This window comes from Gouania willdenowi, chromosome 11 (assembly GCF_900634775.1).
Source record: "Gouania willdenowi chromosome 11, fGouWil2.1, whole genome shotgun sequence".
NCBI lineage: Eukaryota > Metazoa > Chordata > Actinopteri > Blenniiformes > Gobiesocidae > Gouania > Gouania willdenowi.
This window is the reverse complement of record NC_041054.1, coordinates 7,408,042-7,430,619: the sequence shown is the minus strand read 5'-3', so window position 1 is coordinate 7,430,619 and position 22,578 is coordinate 7,408,042. Positions and strand designations below refer to the sequence as shown.

Below are 22,578 nucleotides of genomic sequence, written 5' to 3'. Positions count from 1 at the left end.
ATTTCTATATTTGTCTATAGATGAATATTTATATGTGTTAATTTTCCAGTGGAGGCGCGTTGTTGGGAGTCAGTTTTCATGGTTAAAACAAAAAAACAAACAAACAAAAAAAAAAAAAACGGTCGATGTAATTAGACGACGGCGTCTCCAAAGGGTGCTGGAAAAGTATTATTTTTCCATTTCTCTACCGAGCGCCCCCCCATCTGCACCTCCATCCCCAGCCTCCTGTTTGCACCTCCTGTGCAGTGTGAATTCAAGCCTGGAGGCGAGTGTCTGCCCCTCCTGACCGCCTCCACTCTGCACAGTGTGTGCGTGTGTGTGTGTGGTTTTTATGTGTTGTTATTATCATCATCTCTCCTCCCTCAGACTTCTCAATGAAGGAGCCTGATGCAATCAAGCTCTTTATCGGGCAAATACCCCGAAACCTGGAGGAGAAAGACCTGAAGCCCATCTTTGAGCAGTTTGGAAAGATCTATGAGTTGACAGTGATCAAGGACAAATACACAGGGATGCACAAAGGTAAGACTGGGCCAAAGAGGTTAGCTGTTATATATATTTATATATATATGTGTGTGTGTGTGTGTGTGTGGAAACATTGGCCCCCATGGTGGTGGGGTATGTATGTAAATCCCAGCTCTTTATCCTCCCACAACCTCCAGCTGTGATTGAATTTCCACTGAATATCTGTCAGGTTAAATGGTTTCTCATTGAGCCGATGTCTCTTCGGAGCCCTCTTAAATACCCCGATGAGGCCCTAACACCTGATGTGGTGTAGACATAAGAGGAAATCTGATGCACTGTTTGTGGATGGTTTATTGACCATAGATGCTGATTTAGGCAGACTTGCTGAAAGAAAAAGCTGAACTCTACTCTTTTGGAGTCTATTTTTCCCTTTCTCCTGTTTTTTTTCATTTATTTATTATTTAAACTGGGTTTATATGTTAAGGTTTTTTTGATTTTTTTTTTTTTTTTTTTACATCTTCTAACATGTTTCAACTGTCAACTGCCAGTCTTCCTCAGAGGTGGAAAGCCATCAGAAAATGCTTTGATGCTTTTCCTTATGAGAACTCGTAGGGGAACATCAAGGCATATCACTGGCAGTTGACAGTCGAAAAATGTCAGGAGACAAAAAAATACAGAAAAATATTGTCTGAATAAGGAAATCTTAGCATATATTTTTAAAAAAAGAAGACAAAATGAACTTACTGGAATTATAAACTGGGTTTAGATCTTACCTCAGCACCAATGAGCAGAGGTGAAAGTAACGGATTACAAGTACTCACGTTACTGTAATTGAGTTGCTTTTATGGGTACTTGTACTTTTTTGAGTATATTTAAAAATCAGCAATTTTACTAAGTAATTAGTTAAATTTCTACGCTCAACTGTTACTGAATAAATTATTATTGTTTTGTTTAAATAATAAAATTACCAGACGAAAATGGAAGATTCTACAAGCACAATGTAGCCCATGATGACAAAGCATCTGTAATTGAAGTGTATATTTTGACAAAACTTTTATTTTATACAGATGCCTTTGAGGAAAATAAATTTAAAGTTCCAATTGTGCAAGATTTTGTCTCTTTCTTTTGAAGTTTATACATGACATGTTTACCGTATCCAAGGGAACCGTGGCAAGATTTAGTACCAAAAATAAGCAGGGGGGTGGTGAAAGTAACTTGAAACTTTTATTTGAGTACTATTTAATTGAGCTAGTTTTTACTTGTACTTGAGTATTTTATGTATGACTTACTTGTCAGGCAGAGGCTTAGATTTTATAGGTTTTTATGGGAAAACCACTGTTATATGCCAGGATAACAGCATATCCAAAATATGTGGTTATAATGGGACTCAATGGGACCAAATCTCCTGTTCTATTCATCTTGCAATAAAAGAGATCATGGAATTATGAAGATGACATTAAAATAAAACTCCTGGCCACAATTCATACAATTAGTCTTTAAAAAAATTGAATAAGCAGAAGAAAATGTATGTCACCCATTGGTTAATAATAAACAGGTTAGTTTTTCTCATACCTACTGTTGCTGACTATTGTTCTCTGAGTAAAATCCACTTGGTCAAGCCTTTTCTAACATTCTACACGACAAAATGAGCAATAAAAGTGCGTATGATTTGTGCTGATATCGTATCGTTTAGATATCGGCATCGATCAGTAACCAAGGATGCAATATTGGTGTCGTATCAAAAGTGAAAAACTTGTATCGGGAACGCTGTTATCACATATCAGTGGTTATCACATTTGCCTCGCAGTGATGGACTCTCTGCTTTTACTCTGTGGAGTTTGCGTGTTCTCCCCACGCTTGCGTGTGTTATTTCCGGTTTGCTCCCAACGTCAAAAAACATGTATGTTTGGTTACGGTTAGGTTTTTAAATGTGTGGTTTTTTTTTACATTGTGTTTACAGGCTGTCACAGACACTTTGCCCCTTTCTTCTTCTGCTTTTTTTGATAATGATTACCACAATTTCTTCTGGTTTATTTTTTTCTCGAACGTGGATCCGTTTTTTTTGCTTTTATTGTTAAAGCCTTGTGCAAAAAATTTTGTTATTGTGTGCGCCTATGGTCTGCATGTATGAATGACAATAAAAACTGTCTAATCTAATCTATCAAATGTAAAACTGGAGTCTCGAAATTGGCAATAAGAGTGAATGGGAGGGTAGAGTGGCTGCCTCTGACAGACTGGTGCCCTGTCCTGGGTGCAACCCCCAGCCCCATAGCCCCCATTAATAGCTAAGAATAGACACCGACAGCCCCCAGCGACCCTGAAAAGGAAAGAAGATGAATGAGTGAATGAACTTAGTGCAGTTTTTTACGGGTCCAACACTTAGAATTTAATTCAAAGAATTTCTTTCTTCACTGAGTGTGAAAACGACACTGGAAGAATCCTCCTCTCGCAGCTCATTTATTTGAAAAAAAAAAAATGACAACATTTGACAGTGTTTTTTTAATGAATTGGCATTACAAAGTCAGCTTCTTCCTACGACTTTCACCAACTTCTGATACATGTTCAAGAAATCCCACAGAAGTGACAAATTTAAAAAAAAAACAAAACAAAAAAAAACCCAACGCTTTGGGAAGGGCGGGGGAGGAAAGAAAAAAAGCTGGAACTACTCGTGAAATGATAAATATCATAGAAGAGCCGCTCGATGTGTCTTTAAGCTGTGCTGAAATTCGCACCGGTCCCTCCGCTGAAACCTCGCTGTCCAAGATCAATCTTCTAAAACAAATTTTGTCAGTCAATAATTGGGATCCCGCTGTGACATCCATCAATTTGAAAGTGTCAGCGCCGCCCCTCCCCTTGCTCCTGCTCTTCATCACGTGGTTAGCGGGCGTTTATTTTTCCCTATTCCGGGGAATAAAACTCAGTGTCCTGTTTGACAGATGGGCCGAGGCTGAGAGAGCGATCCGAGCCGGACGCTGATTCTTTCTGTCATTTCTGATGCAAATGTGAACACAGAGAGAGAAACAAAGGGCCTGAAAAATCCACAGCGAGCCTCAGTCATTTGGGAGACGTACAGGCCAGGTGGTAACGCTCCTCTAACACCTATAACACCTATTCTGCATATATTTACATATTCATGATGTGTGGCAGCCCTAAAGGTTAATGAAGGCCTTTTTCTATTATGTGAGACTGCATACATTTAGCTTGATATTAAAAACTCATTCAGACTGCCTGCGTCTGTGCAGATGTGATGTTTTAATGATCCCGCAGACAACAAACAACAACAACGACAACAACAAATGTAAATCGATACATTTTATAGCAGGGGTCACCAACCTTTCTGAGCCACGTTAAAGCTAGTGAATAGGGTTACCAGTTATAAAAGCACTTATTAATTACACAACGTTCACGTTTTCTCCTGATTTACGCAATTGTTTCCTTTTCATTACGTGTCACGGGAAATCATCTTGTTCCTACTTTACTAACCACCAACAATTTTAAATAATCTGTATGTAACATGTAACAATTTAACCGTTATGTAATATTTTTCGAAGATCCACTTTGTGTTTATTTTTTATTACTATTGGTACCATATACCAAAGATGTGACACTTAAAAACATTTGTCACAAAGTTGCAGAGAAATTAAACATTTAAAGATGTTAATTTAATACAAAAATGTATAAAGTGTGTATGTGGGTCAATAACGTGACACCTCTGCTAATAACAGATGGGTTGCTGCTTTAAAGCCTCCTTTATTCCTCTTTTAACTTTCCTTGTTTCGTTCTTGCTGATGGCCAATGCTGATGCATTTCTTAGAAATGCGTTGCGACAGATGTAGCTTTCCTCCTCCTCACTGACTGTGGTGATTTTTTTTTTTTTAATCTGCCATAAAAAATCTAGTGTTTTTTGTTTACATATGTTGTCAAAGGTTAACACTGCATGTAATGTAACTCGAGGAGAACATATAAAAAGAAAGGGCGGTGTTACACTTTAGTGGAGGGAGGGAACAAGGGAAAGGGAGTTAGGGGGAGATGTTAAAAGAAAGAAAGAAAAACAAAACAAACATTCTGTCCAACTGCATTTCTTTTAGTAAGAAAAGGTTTAAACCCCTGAAAAGAAACAACATTTGTAGTAACTTCACATATATGCGTTTACTTTGATTTTTTTAAGTTTCACAGTGTCAAAATATCATGTGGTGTGACTGTCTGGCCATGACTGCTGTTTTTTTTTTTTTTTTTTTTTTTTTTGAACAAGGTTTATTTATGATTTTTACAATACAGTCATCAGAATAAGCCATTCTCATTATTGAAATAAAACAAGGAACCCCGCCATGACTGCTGTTTTAAAAATATCTTTAAAATTACTTTAAATCTCTTCAAATTTATTTTTTGCCCTATTTTAGTTATACTATAGTCCTGTGTACGAATTGAAAGCATTTCTAATTTTTTTTCCCATCACTATTTAATGCAAACCTACTTTATAAAGTTTGATAGGGGTGAGATAGATCACCTTTATTGTTGTCACATATGTGTATATGTTTATATATATGTGTGTCTTTCTCTGCATTTAACCCATCCCTGAGGAGCAGTGGGCAGCCACAGTGTAGCGCCCGGGGAGCAGTTAGGGTTAAGGTGGTGACATCTTTATACATCACTGACCCATGTAACCTACTTTACTAAGGATCTGACTACATCTTTAATCTGTATTTATTCTGTGTGGGTTTGAAGAATGGCAAGTAAATCAGATTTTAGACTGAGGACCCCTCACATGGTGCATGCGGGCTACCTGGTGCCTGCGAGCACCATGTTGGTGACCCCTGTTTTAGAGTGATTTCAAATTATTTCGAGCCAGAACTAATCTTGCTCTTCGCTCGGATTAACCTTTTTATGGGTGAATGTTGATGTTTGGTCATTGCTGAATCTAATCCGTACCTTTCGTGACATAAAAAAGAACATTGTGACTTCTCTCTGACAATCAACCGAAGCACAAAGTGTTGCTTTCTCATCTGTCACCAAATAAATGCTTCCATCACTCGGCTGCACTTTGCGGTGGAAGCTTTTCATTTCATAGTTATCACGACAGTAATGGGTTTGGAGGAATAAAGTAAATCTTCTGACAGTAACATCGAGTACACAACTTATGGGTTACAATCGTGTAATAAAAGCTCACCGTCTTCCGGCATGCGTAGCATTTGCTCCCGTTAAGTGTGCTCGAGTTTCCTCTTTTTCCATCACAACAAAAAAAGTATCACAGGAGCGTCTCGGTTACAGTGAATATGTGTGTGCCTGTGTTTGTGTATCAGTGTGTGTGACCTGCCTGGATGAGCAGGTATAGATGATGGATGGATTGTCTATTAAATAAGGGTGTAAGAAAAAATCAAATTGAAGATAATATCGCGACATTTCACCGCGCAATTATCGTATCGGTCCCAAAAAATGTCCAAATCGATTTTTTTTTTTTTATCATGTTTTTTAACGAAAAAAAAAACAGCAACATTTAATTGTGCTAACATACGCATAGCATATAAACAATTGCGCTTTATTTTCATTAAACACACAGGGCACTTTTATAGATGTATGTGGTAACTTTATATATATATATATATATATATTTATATATATATAAGTACTTCACAGAATCAGAATCTGTTGTAGAAGCAAAACTTTTTTTGAACATTTTTGAACATTTTTTTAAAGTTTGATAAACATACCACTTGTTGTTGATGTTGGTACATTAATTTTAGGTAGTTACCATTTTTTTACCGTTTAAAAAAAAATTTCGTACCATTTTGTACTTGTAAAGGTGAAATTTGTAAGTATTGATATTGCAATACATCGCGATGTATATCTTGTTTTTTAGTATTGGGATATACAGTATGCTATTGTGACATGCAAATCGTGACTCATATCGTATCGTCAGATTAAAAGCAATGCATGCACAGCCCTACGAATAACAGACGGCCTCTTTTTTTCCTCTTTTACCATTCCTTGTTGTTTTATTCTTGCCAATGCTGTGAAATTTATCTGTAATTAGTGGCTACAGATGTAGCTGTCCTCCACCTCACTGACTGTGGTGGGTAGTTTTTAATCAGCCCTAATAATGTATTCTTTTTTGTCAAAGGTTAACACTACAGTATATGTAATGTAATCTAAGGAAGGGAAATATAAAAAGAAAGGGCAGTGTTAAACCTGCGTGGGGGTGGGAAACAAGGGAGAGGGAGTTAGGGGATATGTTCAAAGAAAGGGAAAAAAGCAAATCTTGAAGTCAATTTGGTGTTACATTTAAAGTTATGAAAACAATTGAAGTTTAAACATTGCGCATGTTTGTCTCCTGGGTTATGAACAGGCAATGCAAATGCACTCTTCTGGTGCTCTGAGCTAGCTTAGCCCGTAGCTAAATCATGAGAGCAAGCTTGTTTATGAAAAAAACAAGAAGAGGGTAAGATTACACAATGGAATTTCGATATGGAGAAGTTGACACAGGAGGTTGACGGAGAGGGTTCAGTCTAGGGATGAAGAGCCTGAAGCTCTCTGCACAGCTGGATCAATATCAAGAATAAAATGTGGGAATGTTTTTGAATAAAATTAACACATAAACCCCTGCTGGTTGCTATACGGTGTCACGAACCAGCAATAAAATAATAATAATCATCCTTTTTTGGCATACATTTTGCATTTTCTTCTTCTGTGATTTTCACCTTCGACAAGGAGAGAATATTTTCACTGTTGTTTATTTTTTATTTTTTTCTACTGAAATGATTTTTTTTTTACAATATTTTAACCAAAGATAGACTTTACGCCATGAAAGAGAGGATCCTGATCAATATACTGATCAGGGTTGGGGTCAATTACATTTTCAATTACCCATGTTCAATAACAATTAAATTACGATTACAGTGACAAGCATTTTCTCCAATTACAATAGTTTTTTTTATCATCAGAAAGTCAATTACAATTACGTTCTCAATTGCTAAAGTGAAATCACAATAACTGAGCCTGAAATAGATAACATAATAAAAGTTAACTTCCTCTTGTGTTAGATTTTTGTTAGCATCTCTTATGATAACGGGTCCTAAATCAGCTGTAAAATAGAATAAAAACAAATATCTAGCATATAATTTTTTTCTTATCTATTGGTTACCTTGTTAGTTTTCCTAATCAATGAAAATATAGGTTTTAAATATTTTTGGGGTGGGCGTCTGAGCATTTTTTGTGTATACCCCAAGATTTCTTTTCTATTTTTTTTTTATGGTAAAATGTGGGAAATTTTGATATAAAACATATTTTAATAACCGTTAACTACACATGTGTAGAACTGTACATAGACCTCTAACATGGTTCTCCAGTTTTGCGTTAAATTATAATTGTAACGGTAGTTACAATTATAAAGTCAATTACCTGAACTCAATTACAATTTAATTACTATTGTGACAGCAACAGACTTACAGTTACAATTATAATTATGCCATAATTGTAATGAATTGTCAATTACACAATCACAATTATAATTCACCCCAACCCTGATTCTGAAGTTTGGGAAAAAATCTAAAAAATCTCTCTCTTGTAATTGGTGATATTTCAAAATGTTACATTTCGGTTTGTAATTGACTGATCTTCATGAAATTTGACTCAGTTATGTCGTGTTGCTTCCTTAATTCACCCACCAATATTCATCTGGATCGGATCAGGATTGTGCATTTTATTGTGATATTTTGAAAAAATGTGTGGTGCCCATACATTTTGACTCTACTGTATGGTTATGAATAGGGATGGAAATTTAATCCAAGCCTTTTAAAATGTGACCATTACTCAGAATGACTGATCCAGATAAATGCCAATATCTGTTTATGATTAATATGATTTCCCCTGTTTTTTATTGCATTACTCTCAGAGTACTCACTCTCTTTACAACACCTTGTTTAGTTTTAAGTGCAATAATGTGAGTTCATCGTAAAAAATTGTGTTTGATCTATTTTTTCTTTTTAATGCAACATTAAAAATCTAAACTCTTGTGCCTATTGTCTTTCTCCAGGATGTGCCTTCTTGACATACTGTGCACGTGAGTCTGCCCTCAAAGCCCAGAATGCATTGCACGAGCAGAAGACACTACCAGGGGTGAGTACGTTTGGGCTTGTCTGTGAGGAGACTTCATCCACAATCTGTACCGTTTAAAGCAGGGGTGTCAAACTCATTTTGGTTCAAGGGCCAAAATACACTGCAAGTTTTTTTGGGGGAAAACAAACAATATCAACATTAATGTGCCCAAGTTTGCACTTTCAGTTATGAATTAGACATTAAGTTTGGAAGGCATCAGCAATATGTAAGTGACAGATACTTAAATGACCTTTGATTTATTAATTTTTTACCAATTTTTATTGAATTTGGGGAGATTTTGTGGAACAATATGAGAAAAATTGCAGGATTTTGGAAAAATGTATAGTTCTTTTGACAACAATTTACAGCTGAATTATTTGGTAATTCACACAATAATTCATGTTTTTTTCTGTTATTTTCACAATTTACAACTGAATTATTTGGTAATTTATACAATAATTCATGTTTTTTTCTGTTTTTTTTTTTTTTCGAAATTCAAAACTGAATAATTTGGTAATTTACACAATTATTCATAATTTTTATCTCATTTTCACAATCTACAACTGAATTATTTGGTCATTTAGACAATAATTCATGTTTTTTTTATTTTCACAATTTACAACTGAATTATTTAGTAATTTACACAAAAATTTATATTTTCTGCTATTTTCAAAATTGACAACTTAATTATTGGTAATTTACACAATAATTCATGTTTTCTTTGTTATTTTCAAAATTGACAACTGAATTATTTGGTAATTTACACAATAATTCATGTTTTTTCAGTTATTTTCGCAATTTACAACTGAATTATTTTATTATATACACAATAATTCATGTTTTTTCTGTTATTTTCACAATTTACAACTGAATTATTTGGTAATTTACACAATAATTCACCTTTTCTCTGTTATTTTCACTTTCCTTTCCTGCGGGCCTAATCCAATGCTCTGAAGGGCCGGATTTGGCCCTCGGGCCTTGAGTTTACCACATGTGTTTTAAAGGGAACAAACAGTGTTGCTAGCAGGCCACACACATACACACACACACACGCACACACACACGTGGATGCACTGTGACACAGAAATATTAACCGCAGGTTTGACGTATGGGGTTGACTTCCCCCTCCAGCAAATATTCACCAATAAAGGTCAGAGGGGCTGCGCCTCTTATGTTTCATATGTGATGCATCCAGACACATACATCCACTCGAGCCATGAGTCATCTCCCCCTACAAGTCACGGGTCGACAGAGACGGCTCCCAGGCTCACTGCTGGAGTGACTTTGCCGAGTCTCATTCCCTTTGATGTTCCTCTTCCTCTCTGTGTCCATGTCTCTCCATCTCTTCCTCCTCTCTCTCTCTATCTTTCTCTCTCAGTTTTTCCCCCTGAATCCTAATCAAAGTTAAACCTAGCTTTATTAGCATAGCCAGGCAGCAGGTGTGCTGCCAAATGACATTTCCAAAGCTAAATATGACATGACAGCCGTGTCTCTATAATAACCATCTACATGGGAGAGAAGGCGGCAAGGCAAGGAATTACAGAGACACACTGGCTGCTGCTGCTGCTGCTGCTGCTGCTTCCTCTTCTGCTAACAAGGCTTTACCCCTGTTTCCTTTTTGGTTATTTTTGTTGAAAACCCACATCATTCACTTCTGCTTTGCCCCTTCTTTGTTGAATGGCAGGTCATGACAGGACATTTGTCTCTTTGAGAGGAGGGGCAGAAAAATGATTCAGAGCAGCAAGCAGAATATTATCAGTGTACATTAGTTCAATCTGAAGACACTGAAATAGGCTTTTTACATATCAACGGTGCCCATTTTTGTTCCCCCATATATATCATTATTGAGTGTGATTGCTTTGATGTATCCCTACGAGTTCTCTCAAACGATACATCAAAGCAATCACCTCTGAGGAAGACTGGCAGTTGACAGTCGAAACATGCCAGGAGATAAACTTTTCCTGAAAAACCTTTGTCTGAATAAAAAACACCTTAACATGTGTTAAAAAAAAAAAAAAAAAAAAAGAAGACAAAATGAACTTGCTGGAATTATTAAGGTACAATTCACCAATTTTAAACCAAATAATATGAGCAAAAAACCAAAAACAAGTTATAATAATAAGCAAACACAACTCTCTCCCCCAAAGAAAAAAACACAGGAAAACAACAGAAAATGTTTAAAAATAAAAGGGACATTTAGAGGAGGAATTAAAAATATTTAAAAACAAACAGACAAACAATTTACTATAATAAGTTGTATACGTCATGCCTCACCTCTTTAGTTACTTGCCTATTTCCTGACCTGATTAAAAAAAAATTGTCACATAGATTTATCTTGAAAAGATCCATCTAACTTAATCATCTAAGGAGGGAGTTGAGTTGATATTGTATTTAATTTTTAGTGTAGGAATGAAATTAGGTATTTTAGCCAATGATGCCATTTTGATGTGTTTTTTTTTAAATTTTTTATTATTGGTGACACAAACATGACAACATTCAACTGGTTTTCAAGGATGAGCAGCTGGAAACATGGATATTACTGAAGCTACTTTTATTTGCCTTATGCAGCACAAGGCAAATAAACATAGAATCACTTTTAATGTCTGCATTTTTGCAATCAATAATGTTTCTACAGAGAAATGACCACGCAGATGTTTCTAAATCCTGATTATGTTGCAATCAGAAGCTTTTTTTTTTTTTTTTTTTTTCGCGAACAGTTTTTTGTTTATTCATTTTGAACTGTGAGGCTCATTTTTATGTGTCTTGCATCATATTAAGATTACAATTCTGGACGAATTTTATGTATACCTCCAGAGCCGAGACGTAAACACTGTTATTTTCAGGATTTATGTTTTCTTATTATTATAATAAGTAGAATGTTTTTCTCCATAAAGTACCTGAAATGTAGTCATTCTGAACAGCTCTCGCACTCTAGATTGTTTTGGTGGCGATTGGAACCAGAAGAAAATATTACTACATCTACCCTAAAAACACATTGAAAATATATAGTTTTAGACCTCTTACTCTTATAATTCTTTAATTTAATCAAGCACAGTTTCTTTGTGTGCGCCATATATTCTCTAAACGTACTGTAGTTACCCTGAGGTCCAGTAATTAGCCCAAGAGGGGACTTTGGTGTAAATTACACCGTAGGGGACAGTAATGGACTCTTGCAGAATCACATCACATCTGAGGACACACAAACCTTAAGGGAAAAAAAAAAAAAAACAAAAAAAAAAAAAAAAAACGCTCTCACCTGACATGTTTATTTTTTTTTCATGTAATGAATTTTCACACTTGGCCCTTTGACAATAGGCTGGTGGTTTCAGCTGTACAGTGCTGCTGTAATGGCAGGCGGGGGGTGACGTAGTGAAGAGTGAAGACAGAAGAAATCCTATTGTTAGCATGACAATATTGTGACCTTTCTGACCTCCTGTTAGAGATCAGCGGGACCCTGAGCCCAAAGCTAAAGCCGTCTCCCCCTCGTCTCTCTGCCCTCCTCCTAAAAGCCTCTTATATTCACCCCTGAGTCATTCCCCTCCTCCCAAAGAAGAGAGAGAGAGAGAGAGAGAAAAAGAATAAAAACATCTTATTAGCTTCATACACGCCCACACGGACAAGATCTGCTTCCCACCCCTGCCACCAGCTGTGGTGTAATTGTCATCTAATTGCACCTGCACTGCCAAAGAATAATTAACTTTGGCATCTCATGGCTGGGGTGATACAAAAAGGAACAACATGATAGCAATTATAGGCCCAGAAAGAGACAGACACCTGAATGTAGAGAAAGGCTGAAAGATGTCGTTAACAGTTCCAGGTTTTTCTTTTCCTCTTTCTGAGAGTCGCCCGATGCTGTTACATGTATCCTTTGTACTTGGCTAACAATGGGACACCAGGAAAAAAAGAAATGGGGAAGGAGAAAGAAGCCGTGCAGGGGTGAACAGATGGTCGTACGAGAGTGGCACCTGGCCTTGTGTTTCATTTCAGGTGAGAGAGTCCGTCTCCCAGTGTCAAAAGCACATTCAGCTGAAAGCCCGTGAAGAAAGTGAGAGGATGGTAAAGTTAGCATGGGGTGAAGATTAGAAAAGTGGGGGAAGTAAAGTAGTTTCACACTGAGGGTGAAAACAGAGATCGGCTTGGGTTGCTTTCATTAACTGGGTTTCCATTAACCTTGGAAATGTGCAAAATCTAAATAGCACAATAAAAACTGGTAATGGAAATGCCCAAATTTAGAAAAAAACACTCAAATCTCGCTAAAAAAAATATTACGCTTTCATGAGGAGGTTTTTTTCAGACGTTTCTATATTGAAATGTATCGCAAAAGTATGGAATCAGAACAGTGTCATAACGAATGAACTCTTGCAGGGTTTTTCACGAATGCACATGCTTTGTTTCGCAAATATACTGTATATTTCATGCAAACTTGTAATATAAATTCTGAAATACACACGCTCTACTTCACAAATACTATTTTGAGACACACTTGTAATATAAATCTACGGATAATGTGAATTGCTGAATGTGCATTTACAAACTGCTTCTGTGCTGTGAAACCTCTGTGTATTTGTGAGAGAAATGTGTGTGGTGAATTATGAGACTGCCCTGACGTCGCGGGTCAACGAACGTCACCATTGGCTGATAAAACTGATTGACAGATTCATCAGCCAATCAGGTGTGTTTGCTTTCAGCCAATCATATGGCTTCTTACATTTTCTCCACACTCTTGTTTGAGTGCTGCGCAAATATCAGTTGCTCTGCAATTGGTTTAAAAGTGAATATATATTTACGAAACAGATTGTGTGCATTTGTGAATTTGAAATACAACTGTGAAACAAAGCATGTGCATTCGTGAAAAACCCTGCAAGAGTTCATTCATTATGATGCTGTTCCGATTCCATACAAAAGTGCTATGGAAACACGTTTTCCGCAAATAGACAAAACAGAGCATGACGTACTTGGTCACATGACCACTTCTCTCTGAGAAAACATGGCGCGGTACATGTAGACAGGAGAGGAGACCAAAACATTTCGAAGCATTGTACTTTAAAATTATTATTGCCACATTAGACAGCAAACAAATGAATGCGGAGTATTATTAGGAGGTTTTGAACGTCCATCTTCCTGTAGCGAAGTCTCACGGGATGAGATTTCAAGGGAGCTCTGAGGCTCCTGCTCAAAACAACCTTCAATTCAATGTTCAAAGCTCAAATATACTTGGTCGACATTTAGAAATATCTCTTTTATTTTGCAAAAATCTGTAATGGAAACACAGCCATTGCGTTTCACTTGGACTCCTTTGTCTCTTCTGGTGTTTTTCTCTTTTCTTTCTGGTGTTTGTGTGGCCTTGTCCACTGTTGTGTTACTCGTAGGACACAAAATGATGGATGTTTTGCTCCCTGATATATAGGCCGCCTGGTTATGTTTCGGTCAGCGTTGCTGCCTCTCGGTGCACAGACCGTTCTCCTGGAGGTTGCCCCCAACTTGTCTGTCTCCTTGACGGAGACTGGCATCTATCTATCTATTGTGTACAAATCATCCTTGCTCCCTGAACCACCTGGGATAGACTACGGCAGCCTCTGTGACCTGGTTCTAGTTCTATGTCATTCACCTGCCCTTGTCCAGCATGTTTTAGATGCTACCCTGGTACACCACACAGACATAGATATAGATAATAAGATAGGACTAGAGCCAAATATATACTGTAAGAAAGTCTCTCTGAACCACAATTTTTGTGTGAAGTAAACATCAACAGAATTGTATTCTACCACAAAAATAAGCTGTTTCTTTCAATAAACGTTGGCCTACCCATTTATTGGGATATTTTCTAGCTGACTTTATTTGTGTTACAATGACTCAAGCAGAAAAAGAGGAAATGTTATGTTCCCAATTGTTTGTATCAGTACAATTCTCTTTCATAGTAGATGTCAGTAGTTAGCATCACATCACAGTGTGGCCAACTTAAAGACTTTCAGACCCCCCAGCTAGACTTTTTTTCATAGAAAAAGCAACTATTGACACATCTATTGACATTTCCTGGTTAACAGTTGCTCTTTCATGCACCGCCTTGTCCAGTCCCATCCACTCTCACCATTACATCCAGTAAAGTCCATATATCTACGCCCTAAACAGCTGATTCCCTCCTGTTGTCACATTACTCTCTGGCAACGGTTCGCCTTAACGATACATTGCATCATCTAGTGACTTCCGAAAAACGGCAGCCGCCGTATGTTGTGTGTTTTTTCCGCTGCAACTACCAAATAATATTACTTGTACTGTTCTAAACTGTACCTAGCGAATAAAATCCATTCTGATTCTGACTTCTAGCATCTTCGTAGACAAACTATAGTGACTTATTTTGCTGAGGAGCTGGCAACCCTGGTTAGCGCAAAACGCCCGTTGTGGTAGACCTATATTTTTTGTGTTTTTGTTAGGTTCTTTCTTTCTTACTATGGACTTTATATTTTGTTAACCGCACTAAGATGACTTTGTGGTAATTTGCGCTATACAAATAAACTGGAATTGAATTGAATTGGTTTACAAAAAAATGCAAACTGTGCTTAGGTAACTCCAAATAACCTAAAGTAAATGTTTTTTTTACTTTGATTTGAACCTACACCGAAGAAGAACTAACATCCATTTAGTAACAATGTGCACCAAACCCATGACTTTGTAGCTGGGAGGTTGCTTTGCTAATCTCCACGCGTTGCATTTGTTATGCACATGTTGCGTATGTTACATTTTTAAAACTGCATTTTTCTGAACTCATGAGCGTTAATGCTTAGTTTCTTGGATACTGTTCCAGTCTTGGCTTGGTTATAGCGAGCAGTTGGCTAATGTAGTTGCACACCAAGGGTAAAACAAAGGTTTCTAGTAGTTTCAGTACATATTTACAGTATATTTTATTATTTTCTCAAATATTAAGCAGTTTTCAACAAGTTTCTGTAATACAGTTGTAGCTTAAGCTGTAATACAACAGAAGACAAAGAATTGTGAACCACATTTAGATTGATTTTCTGGGGGTAACAAACACTGACAGACGTGTTTGTTCGTTACATGCTTAATTTTTAGAGAATTCACCTGCTTTAAACAGTGCTAAACTACTTGCTTTCATTTTTGATGGAAATAACATTCGTTGCTGTCCTCAACCTTTTTTGGTTCTGTAGCTATAACAAATTCATTGCTGCTTACCAATCACTTAATATTTAAACAACATTGCCTCATAATTCATTTTCAGAAAACCAATATCTAAAATTAATGGCAATAATATCTTAAGTTAATAACGAGATTGTGTCCCGAGTGGGGAAGTAGCTGTGTGTGACTTTATTTGCATGTTCAGCGGGGGAAGGAAGGGCAGGTGTTCACGCTAACACGGTTTAATGAAGGGTGTGTGCTTTTGTGTGCGTCTGTTTGCTTTAGTGTGCGCGTTTCCGTGGAGAGCACACTTCCAAAAGGAATGGATGGGTGGAAGTTTGCAGGGTTCATTATGAGCTTGCACTCAGGTTTCTTCCTTGGCTGCGTTGCACTGTGAAATCTGTGCTGCGAGGCCCTCTGCGTTCAAAGGGATGGTACATGAGGAAAGAGAGGAACATCTGACTAAGCCTGACATTTACTCAGCCATAAGAACTCAGACGGAGCAGACAGAGGGGTTTTATCAATAGTCTGAAAAAAGGCATATGCTAAAAATACTCCAGGCTTTTTATTCATGCAGGATATAGAGATAGGAAGTTGTACCACAGAATGCTGTAATTTGCTCCTAATGTCTCCGCAAACATCCCAGTGTAGACACACGCAGGGCATTAGCAGCTGCAGAGATGTTAGTGTGCACTTGTGTACCTGCTAGAATTATGGACCTGATGCTTTAGCTTGAAGTAAGTAAGAAAAGCCCAGACATTCAGGGGAAAAAAACATGGCAGAGGCGTTACGTATTGTTAGAATAGAGTGAAATTACTCTGGAGTTGTTCAAACCTGAGATGCAACAGAGTGTCAGAGGTTCTGCTTTGCTTGAATCAATCAATCGTTTATTAACAGTTCAGTCAGGACCGCTTTAGGCAAAATAAATTATTTATTTACAATAAATGTGCATTAGGATTTATATAGCGCCTTTGAGCACTTTACCTGGATATGCATGCAATTGTATATTTGGCGGTATGGGTCTGTTGCAGGACCTCCTTGCCCTTTCTGCGAGCTTACGTGGAAAGTTGGAGGTTGGGAAAGCCCTCCTCCCTGACCTTCCCTGAGCCCTAGCTAAAGGCTAAAGCAAGGAGAGCGGTTAGCAGAAACCCCCTGGAACAGATCAGAGCATATGTTAATGACAACAAAATGACACCCAGTTAGTTGGATACATACTGACCTGGAGGATTTGGGGCGGAGGTGGGTTGCGAGGTGCTTGCTGAGGAGGTAAGAGGCAGGTGTTGCGGTTTAAGTAGTGCTTCCTGTATGCTTTGACCAATAGGGAGCCAATCTGGGCCCCCAGGCCCCCATCTAACACAGCTGTAGTCTGGAGTAGACAATCATTCTAAATGCGCAAAGACATTATCCGACCCAACAGGCCTTGGGTCGGCCAACTCCCGCCCAAAATGTAGTTTTTCTCAGCATTTTATCCACTAGCTGTTATCTGGTCCTTCCTCCTCTTGGCATGACGCGTGGTTTCAACCATGTGTCTCATTTTGTTATGTTACATAAGACATTAATGATTGTCAGAGTCAAAACATTAGCCGTCGCACATCAAGAGATAAAGACATACGCACATTATATTTGAGCCAGGCAGAAATTCAACAATCTAACAATAATCTTTAATGAGAAGGTTTTTACATTTAAAAATCAAACAATCAGTTATTGCAGTTAGTTAAAGATGCACATACAATTTCTGGGACAAGATTATTGATTGATCAGTTATTATTGATCCTTTAGGGGTTTAAGGTATATGCACTTTTTATTCATTAACATTTTTTTGTAAATTAAAGTATTATTATATTTCTTAGATTTTTGCACTTGGTTTCAAACTGTCTTTAGTGATAAACTGAGAGACGTTTGGCATATCTGACTTGTCTTGTTGCTTGTTTGTAAAGCTTGTGTAGTTGCTTAGATAGAGTCGAAATCAGATGTTTTGAAACTAATTGTCCTTGTTCCAGAAAAAAAAGCCCATGAAAAAGTGACCTGACTGCTTAGAACTATTTCATGTGAGGATATATTTGGTATATGGATATTTAGTAGAAGGATGTATAATTATAGTATGTGAAAAAGAAACAATTAATGAATAATTCTCCACTGAGGGCTAAAACTTACAATGATGACATGAACATCCCGTCACGTCATCATTCTGACAGCGAGCAAATAATGTAGCGCCTCCCGTATGTAAACTATAGTTTGATGTCGGCCTGTTGTGGGGACAACGATGATGAGGATCGCAATTAGCATGCCTCGGAGCAAATGTGTTGACTTGATGAATCTATCTGGGGGTAAAGTGTGCATTCATGCATTCGGTCATTTACATATGCCTATACATGAATTGGAATGCGAGGAAATGTGCGGGACGGACTGAGGAGAAGAAGAAGAAGAGAGAGAAGGGCTCGTCCTCTACGTGTCACTGAGGGCCGACTGTAATGATGAATGCAGATTGGATTTAGAGAGGTGGTAAATGGGTGTGAACTAGAGAGGAATTGGATAAATTGGGGGGAAGGGAAGGGGGAAAAATAAATGAAAGTTTGATATCATGAACAGTGTGTGGCAGGGAGGGTGGAGGTGCACTGAGGCACAGTGTTTATCAGCTTAAATACAGACATCTGTTACTGTGGAGTAGTGTGTTTTGGGGGTTGGTAGATGTGTGTGTGTGTGTGTGTGTGTGTGGCTGAGAACTCATTAGGGTTCTTTGAACTTTGATGCAGGACTCTGTTATCTAACGAACACATACACACATTGGCATACTAACTGAGGTGCAGTCAATGCGTGTGAATACCGTGTCCAAATTTATAAGAAAAGTGGGACACGAGCCCCCCCGTGCGCAGACACCACACACGAGCCGAGACCTGATCCACTTCTTTTCCCCTCCGCTCTGCTCCGGTGAATCCAGTCACACAACATCGGACATGAATATTTAAGAGCAAAGACAAAACAATCGGGAGACGACCTGGATATTGTTCGAAAATAAAATGACTCTTTCAGATTTAACAACTTTGGGGAGATTTGAGTTTGCTTTCTGACTGAGGGCCTGAGCGTCAGTGTTAAGAGCTGTCAGTCTCGAACAGTGATTCTCAACTGGTGGATCACGGACCTGTACTGGGTGGGTCACGGACAGCTGGTCAAAAATAAATAAATATTTCATATTCTTCATGTTGGACATCTTTTATTTTGAAAAATACATGTTACACAGGAAAATATATAGATTTATGTTTTAAAAAAGATTATGTATTTGTGCTTTCAACAGCTATTTTAGAAAAAATAAATTTGGTTTGAATTCTAAAAAAAAAAAACTGGGTCACGATTTAATGACCGTGGTAAAATGTGGGTCCCAGAGTGAGACCAGTTGAGAACCCCTGGTTTAGACCACGTGTCAAATTCAAGGCCCGGGGCCAATTCCAGTGCTTTAGACTCGAGAATCTAATTCAGCCTGCAGGAAAAAATCAAAATGACAGACAAAGCATGAATTATTGTGTAAATTACCAAATCATCCAGTTGTAGGTATCTCAAATTCACTAATTTAATGAAACTTCACAATGTTTTTAGGGGTTTGCATTTTTCCTTTGTTTATATCACATGAACGCAGTCATTTTTAATTGCAAATTGTCAAAAGAACTCTCAATTTTGCGACAAATCTTGCAATTTCTCACAAACAATTCCACAAATTTACTCAAAATTCCACAAAAATTGGTAACAAAATCAAGATTTCTGAGTGAATTGAACTGATTTTGAAAACTAGGGCACAATGATGTTAAAGTTGTTGTTTTTTCCCCACCTAAAATTCTGTGGCCCACTTGAGATCAAACTGGTCCGTATTTGGCCCCTGAACTAAAATGGGTTTGACAGCCCTGGTCTAGAATTCAATGGACTTGTGAGTCGTGTAAAAACAGGAGGCGACACTAATGCCTCTGCCACTTAAGACTGGGCCATTGATTAAATATTATTGAACTGTAGTCGCTGTCTGTCTTATTGATTGATTTAGTGACTTGGGAAGCTGGAGTTTCGATGTGTGTGTGCCTGCTCGCTCATATGTTTTTTTTATTGTGTGTGCACGTGTGGAACTATTATGCTTGTGTACTTCTAGTTTTTCCTTGATCTCCTTTTTTTCTCTGTGGCTTTGTTCCAGTTCTTTTGTGTGAGCTCACACGTGTGTCAATTATTATGACGTTTTTCATTCCTTCCTTTTTATTTCCCTTGAAGACACCAATTTCAACCTGTTTCTTTCTTTCTTTCCTTCCCCTGGGTGGATTCACAAGTGTGTCTTCAGTAAGTGCATTTTCTTGGAGGAGGAGGAGGAGGAGGAGGAGGAGGAGGAGGAGGAGGAGGAGGTGGATGGAGAAGCTAGGGAGGGGAAAAAAAGCAACAGAGACGGGAGAGGAAACAGAAAAGAGGAGGGAGGGGGGAGGCGGAAGGGTGGCAGGTTGATTACGGTCGCAGGTCTCGTTGCCTGGAGACAGCTGGGACAAGGGATGCCAGGTTGCTAGGCAACCGGCGCGATGCAATGACCAGCGCACGGTGTGATGGAGCAGAGGGGAGGTGAAGATGGAAAATTGTCTTTGTGGTCCAACCCCCTCCGCTCCCCTACCGTCATCTGCCCCACCCAGCTCCACCCCCCCCCCCACCCCCCCCGCTGTAAATGTTCTTGAAAGAGCATGGGTGATGCGCGCCACTGATATGTTGACAATTCAGAGTGCATTCTTTTTTAGGGCACATGAGCAGAATGGAGTGAAACGAGCGGCAGAAATGTGTCAGCAGCTGCCCTGTTTCATATAGACTCTACACACTAGTAGTATGACAATGGACATCTGTGTGTGTGTGCGTGCGTGCGTGTGGCCTGCGTGCGCATCCCGATGGAAAGGCAAGATAAAACGTCATCTAAATGCTCTTAACATCCCTCTATCCAAAACTGTTTTATGTAACGGGGATGGAAGAAAAGCATTTTGGATGGATGAGGGGAGGGTGAGGTCCTGCATTATAGTGACGAGGTCAAGTTGTGATTTGATTGGATAATCTATGGATTTAATATCTCTTAATCCTCAGCGCAATCCCCCGCAGCATCACAAAAAGGAAAAATAAAAAATTAAGCAGGAGTACATTCCCAGGACCGAGCGAGCAGGCGCTCTGATGTGTGTGTTAGTGTGTGAGGATGGAATAAAGGGAGGGAGGAGGGAAAATGAATCTCATGGTAGAAACGCGCACTGGTGAAATGAGTTGTTGATCATGGAGGTTTTTTCATGTTGTCTGTTTTTGTAAACAAGCTGGAGACAGAAAGGATGGGGGAGGAAAGCAAATCACTGTAAAGTGCGTGTTATTGGTCGAGGCTTAGGAGGAGATATCTTCTCTGCTTCTGCAGCTGCTCTTGAAGCAGTGCCAACATGCAACAGGCACGAAAACTCCCTCCATCTTTCTTTCCGTTTTATTTTTTTTTTTCTTCCTCCATTTTTTTCCCCCCCTCCTCATCCGTCCATCTCCTAACCCAAAGCTCTCTTTGTCCTCATCAGTTTGTTTGTCACCCTTTCCTCTCCTTTCCACTTTGTTCTGACTGGCCTTGTTTACCTGACGAAAAGACTCTTGTTGCCGGGGTTGTCATGGTGATGGCCATGCAAGTGCCGTCTTCATCAGAGCGCAGGGTCGGTTGCCGTGTCGATCTGAAGTGCTCAGCCTTGATGGCCTCCACTTCTGGCTGTTTTTTTTCTCTTGTATATTCCAGTTTCAATCTCCAGAGCCATCTGCCTTGCTCCTTCCTTATTGCCTGCACGTCGACCTTTACTGATTGTCTTTACCACGGCCCAATATGGCATGCAGAATTTTTTTTCTCTTTACAAACACGCTGCAAATAGACAGCATCGTATAAACTGACGCACTGAGCTCATAGCATCAGGTTTGACGACAGAGGTCTGAGATGAATCACGTTTTATGTTTCTCCTAAACGATTCACACTGGTTTTATTGCAGATTTTATGGAAGAGTTAGTCACTGTGCACTGCCTTTAAACTATAGAGCGAAAGCACAGAGCCATTAGGACCTCAAAAACACATCTATTTAGTTTGGCACATCTCTCAGGAATATGTTTTTATTTACATGTGCAGCGTATTAGTCTTGATTGTTTGTGGAATAGGCAAAAAAAAAATTATTATTCGTGAAGATGAGCATGATACGTGTCATTTACGAGTTTGCATTTGTGCTGTTGTCAAATTAGGAAAATTGCATTACATTTGTGTTCAGTACGATTTAAAAACAAGTTGTAATTCGTCAGTAGAAGTAAAGTATTTTTGCTACTTTTTTCTTTTACATTGAGGATGCAACTTATACAGCAGAGTGACCTATCTGTGGATTTTTCAACCAGTAGGCTGTCCCACCTACAAATGAAAATGTAAATTGCAAATCACTTTATGGAAACATGAAAGCATTTATATCTGTAAACCAGGTATAAGCCTGTTTAGCCTCTAGAAACTCTGGTTTCTACACTGTAAACTAGAGCTGATGTACAGATCGCATAGTGAGCTAGCTTGAATAAAAACACATTTGCATAACATTTCAACAATAATATGCCCTACTTTGCATTTCTACCTTTAAATGACAAGTAAAGTATGTACAACATCAACAATATCCAAGCAATAAATGACAGATATCAGTCCCTGCAGGATCATCACCTAAATTTGCATGATTTTGTCATGCATTTTTATTTAATTTGGGGTAATCTTGTGGAATAATTTGAGTTAAATTGCAGGATATCTGGAAAAAATTGAGAGTTAGTTCAACAATTTGCTTTTAAAAATGATTGCCATCGAGTGATATAAACATATATTGTCAATTTGATTCATTTGTGTATTTTGAGGGACTGCGATAT

At 38.3% G+C, this 22,578-nt stretch overlaps 1 protein-coding gene across 1 annotated transcript in view; it reads left to right on the top strand.

Annotated features, from left to right (window-relative positions):
• Window positions 1-22,578, top strand: part of celf3a (cugbp, Elav-like family member 3a) — a 57,312-nt gene that overhangs the window by 2,130 nt on the left and 32,604 nt on the right. The window contains 2 exon segments of the mRNA XM_028460589.1: window positions 367-519; window positions 8,492-8,574. Of these exon segments, the coding sequence (XP_028316390.1) occupies window positions 375-519; window positions 8,492-8,574 (228 nt within the window). The 5' untranslated portion in view covers window positions 367-374.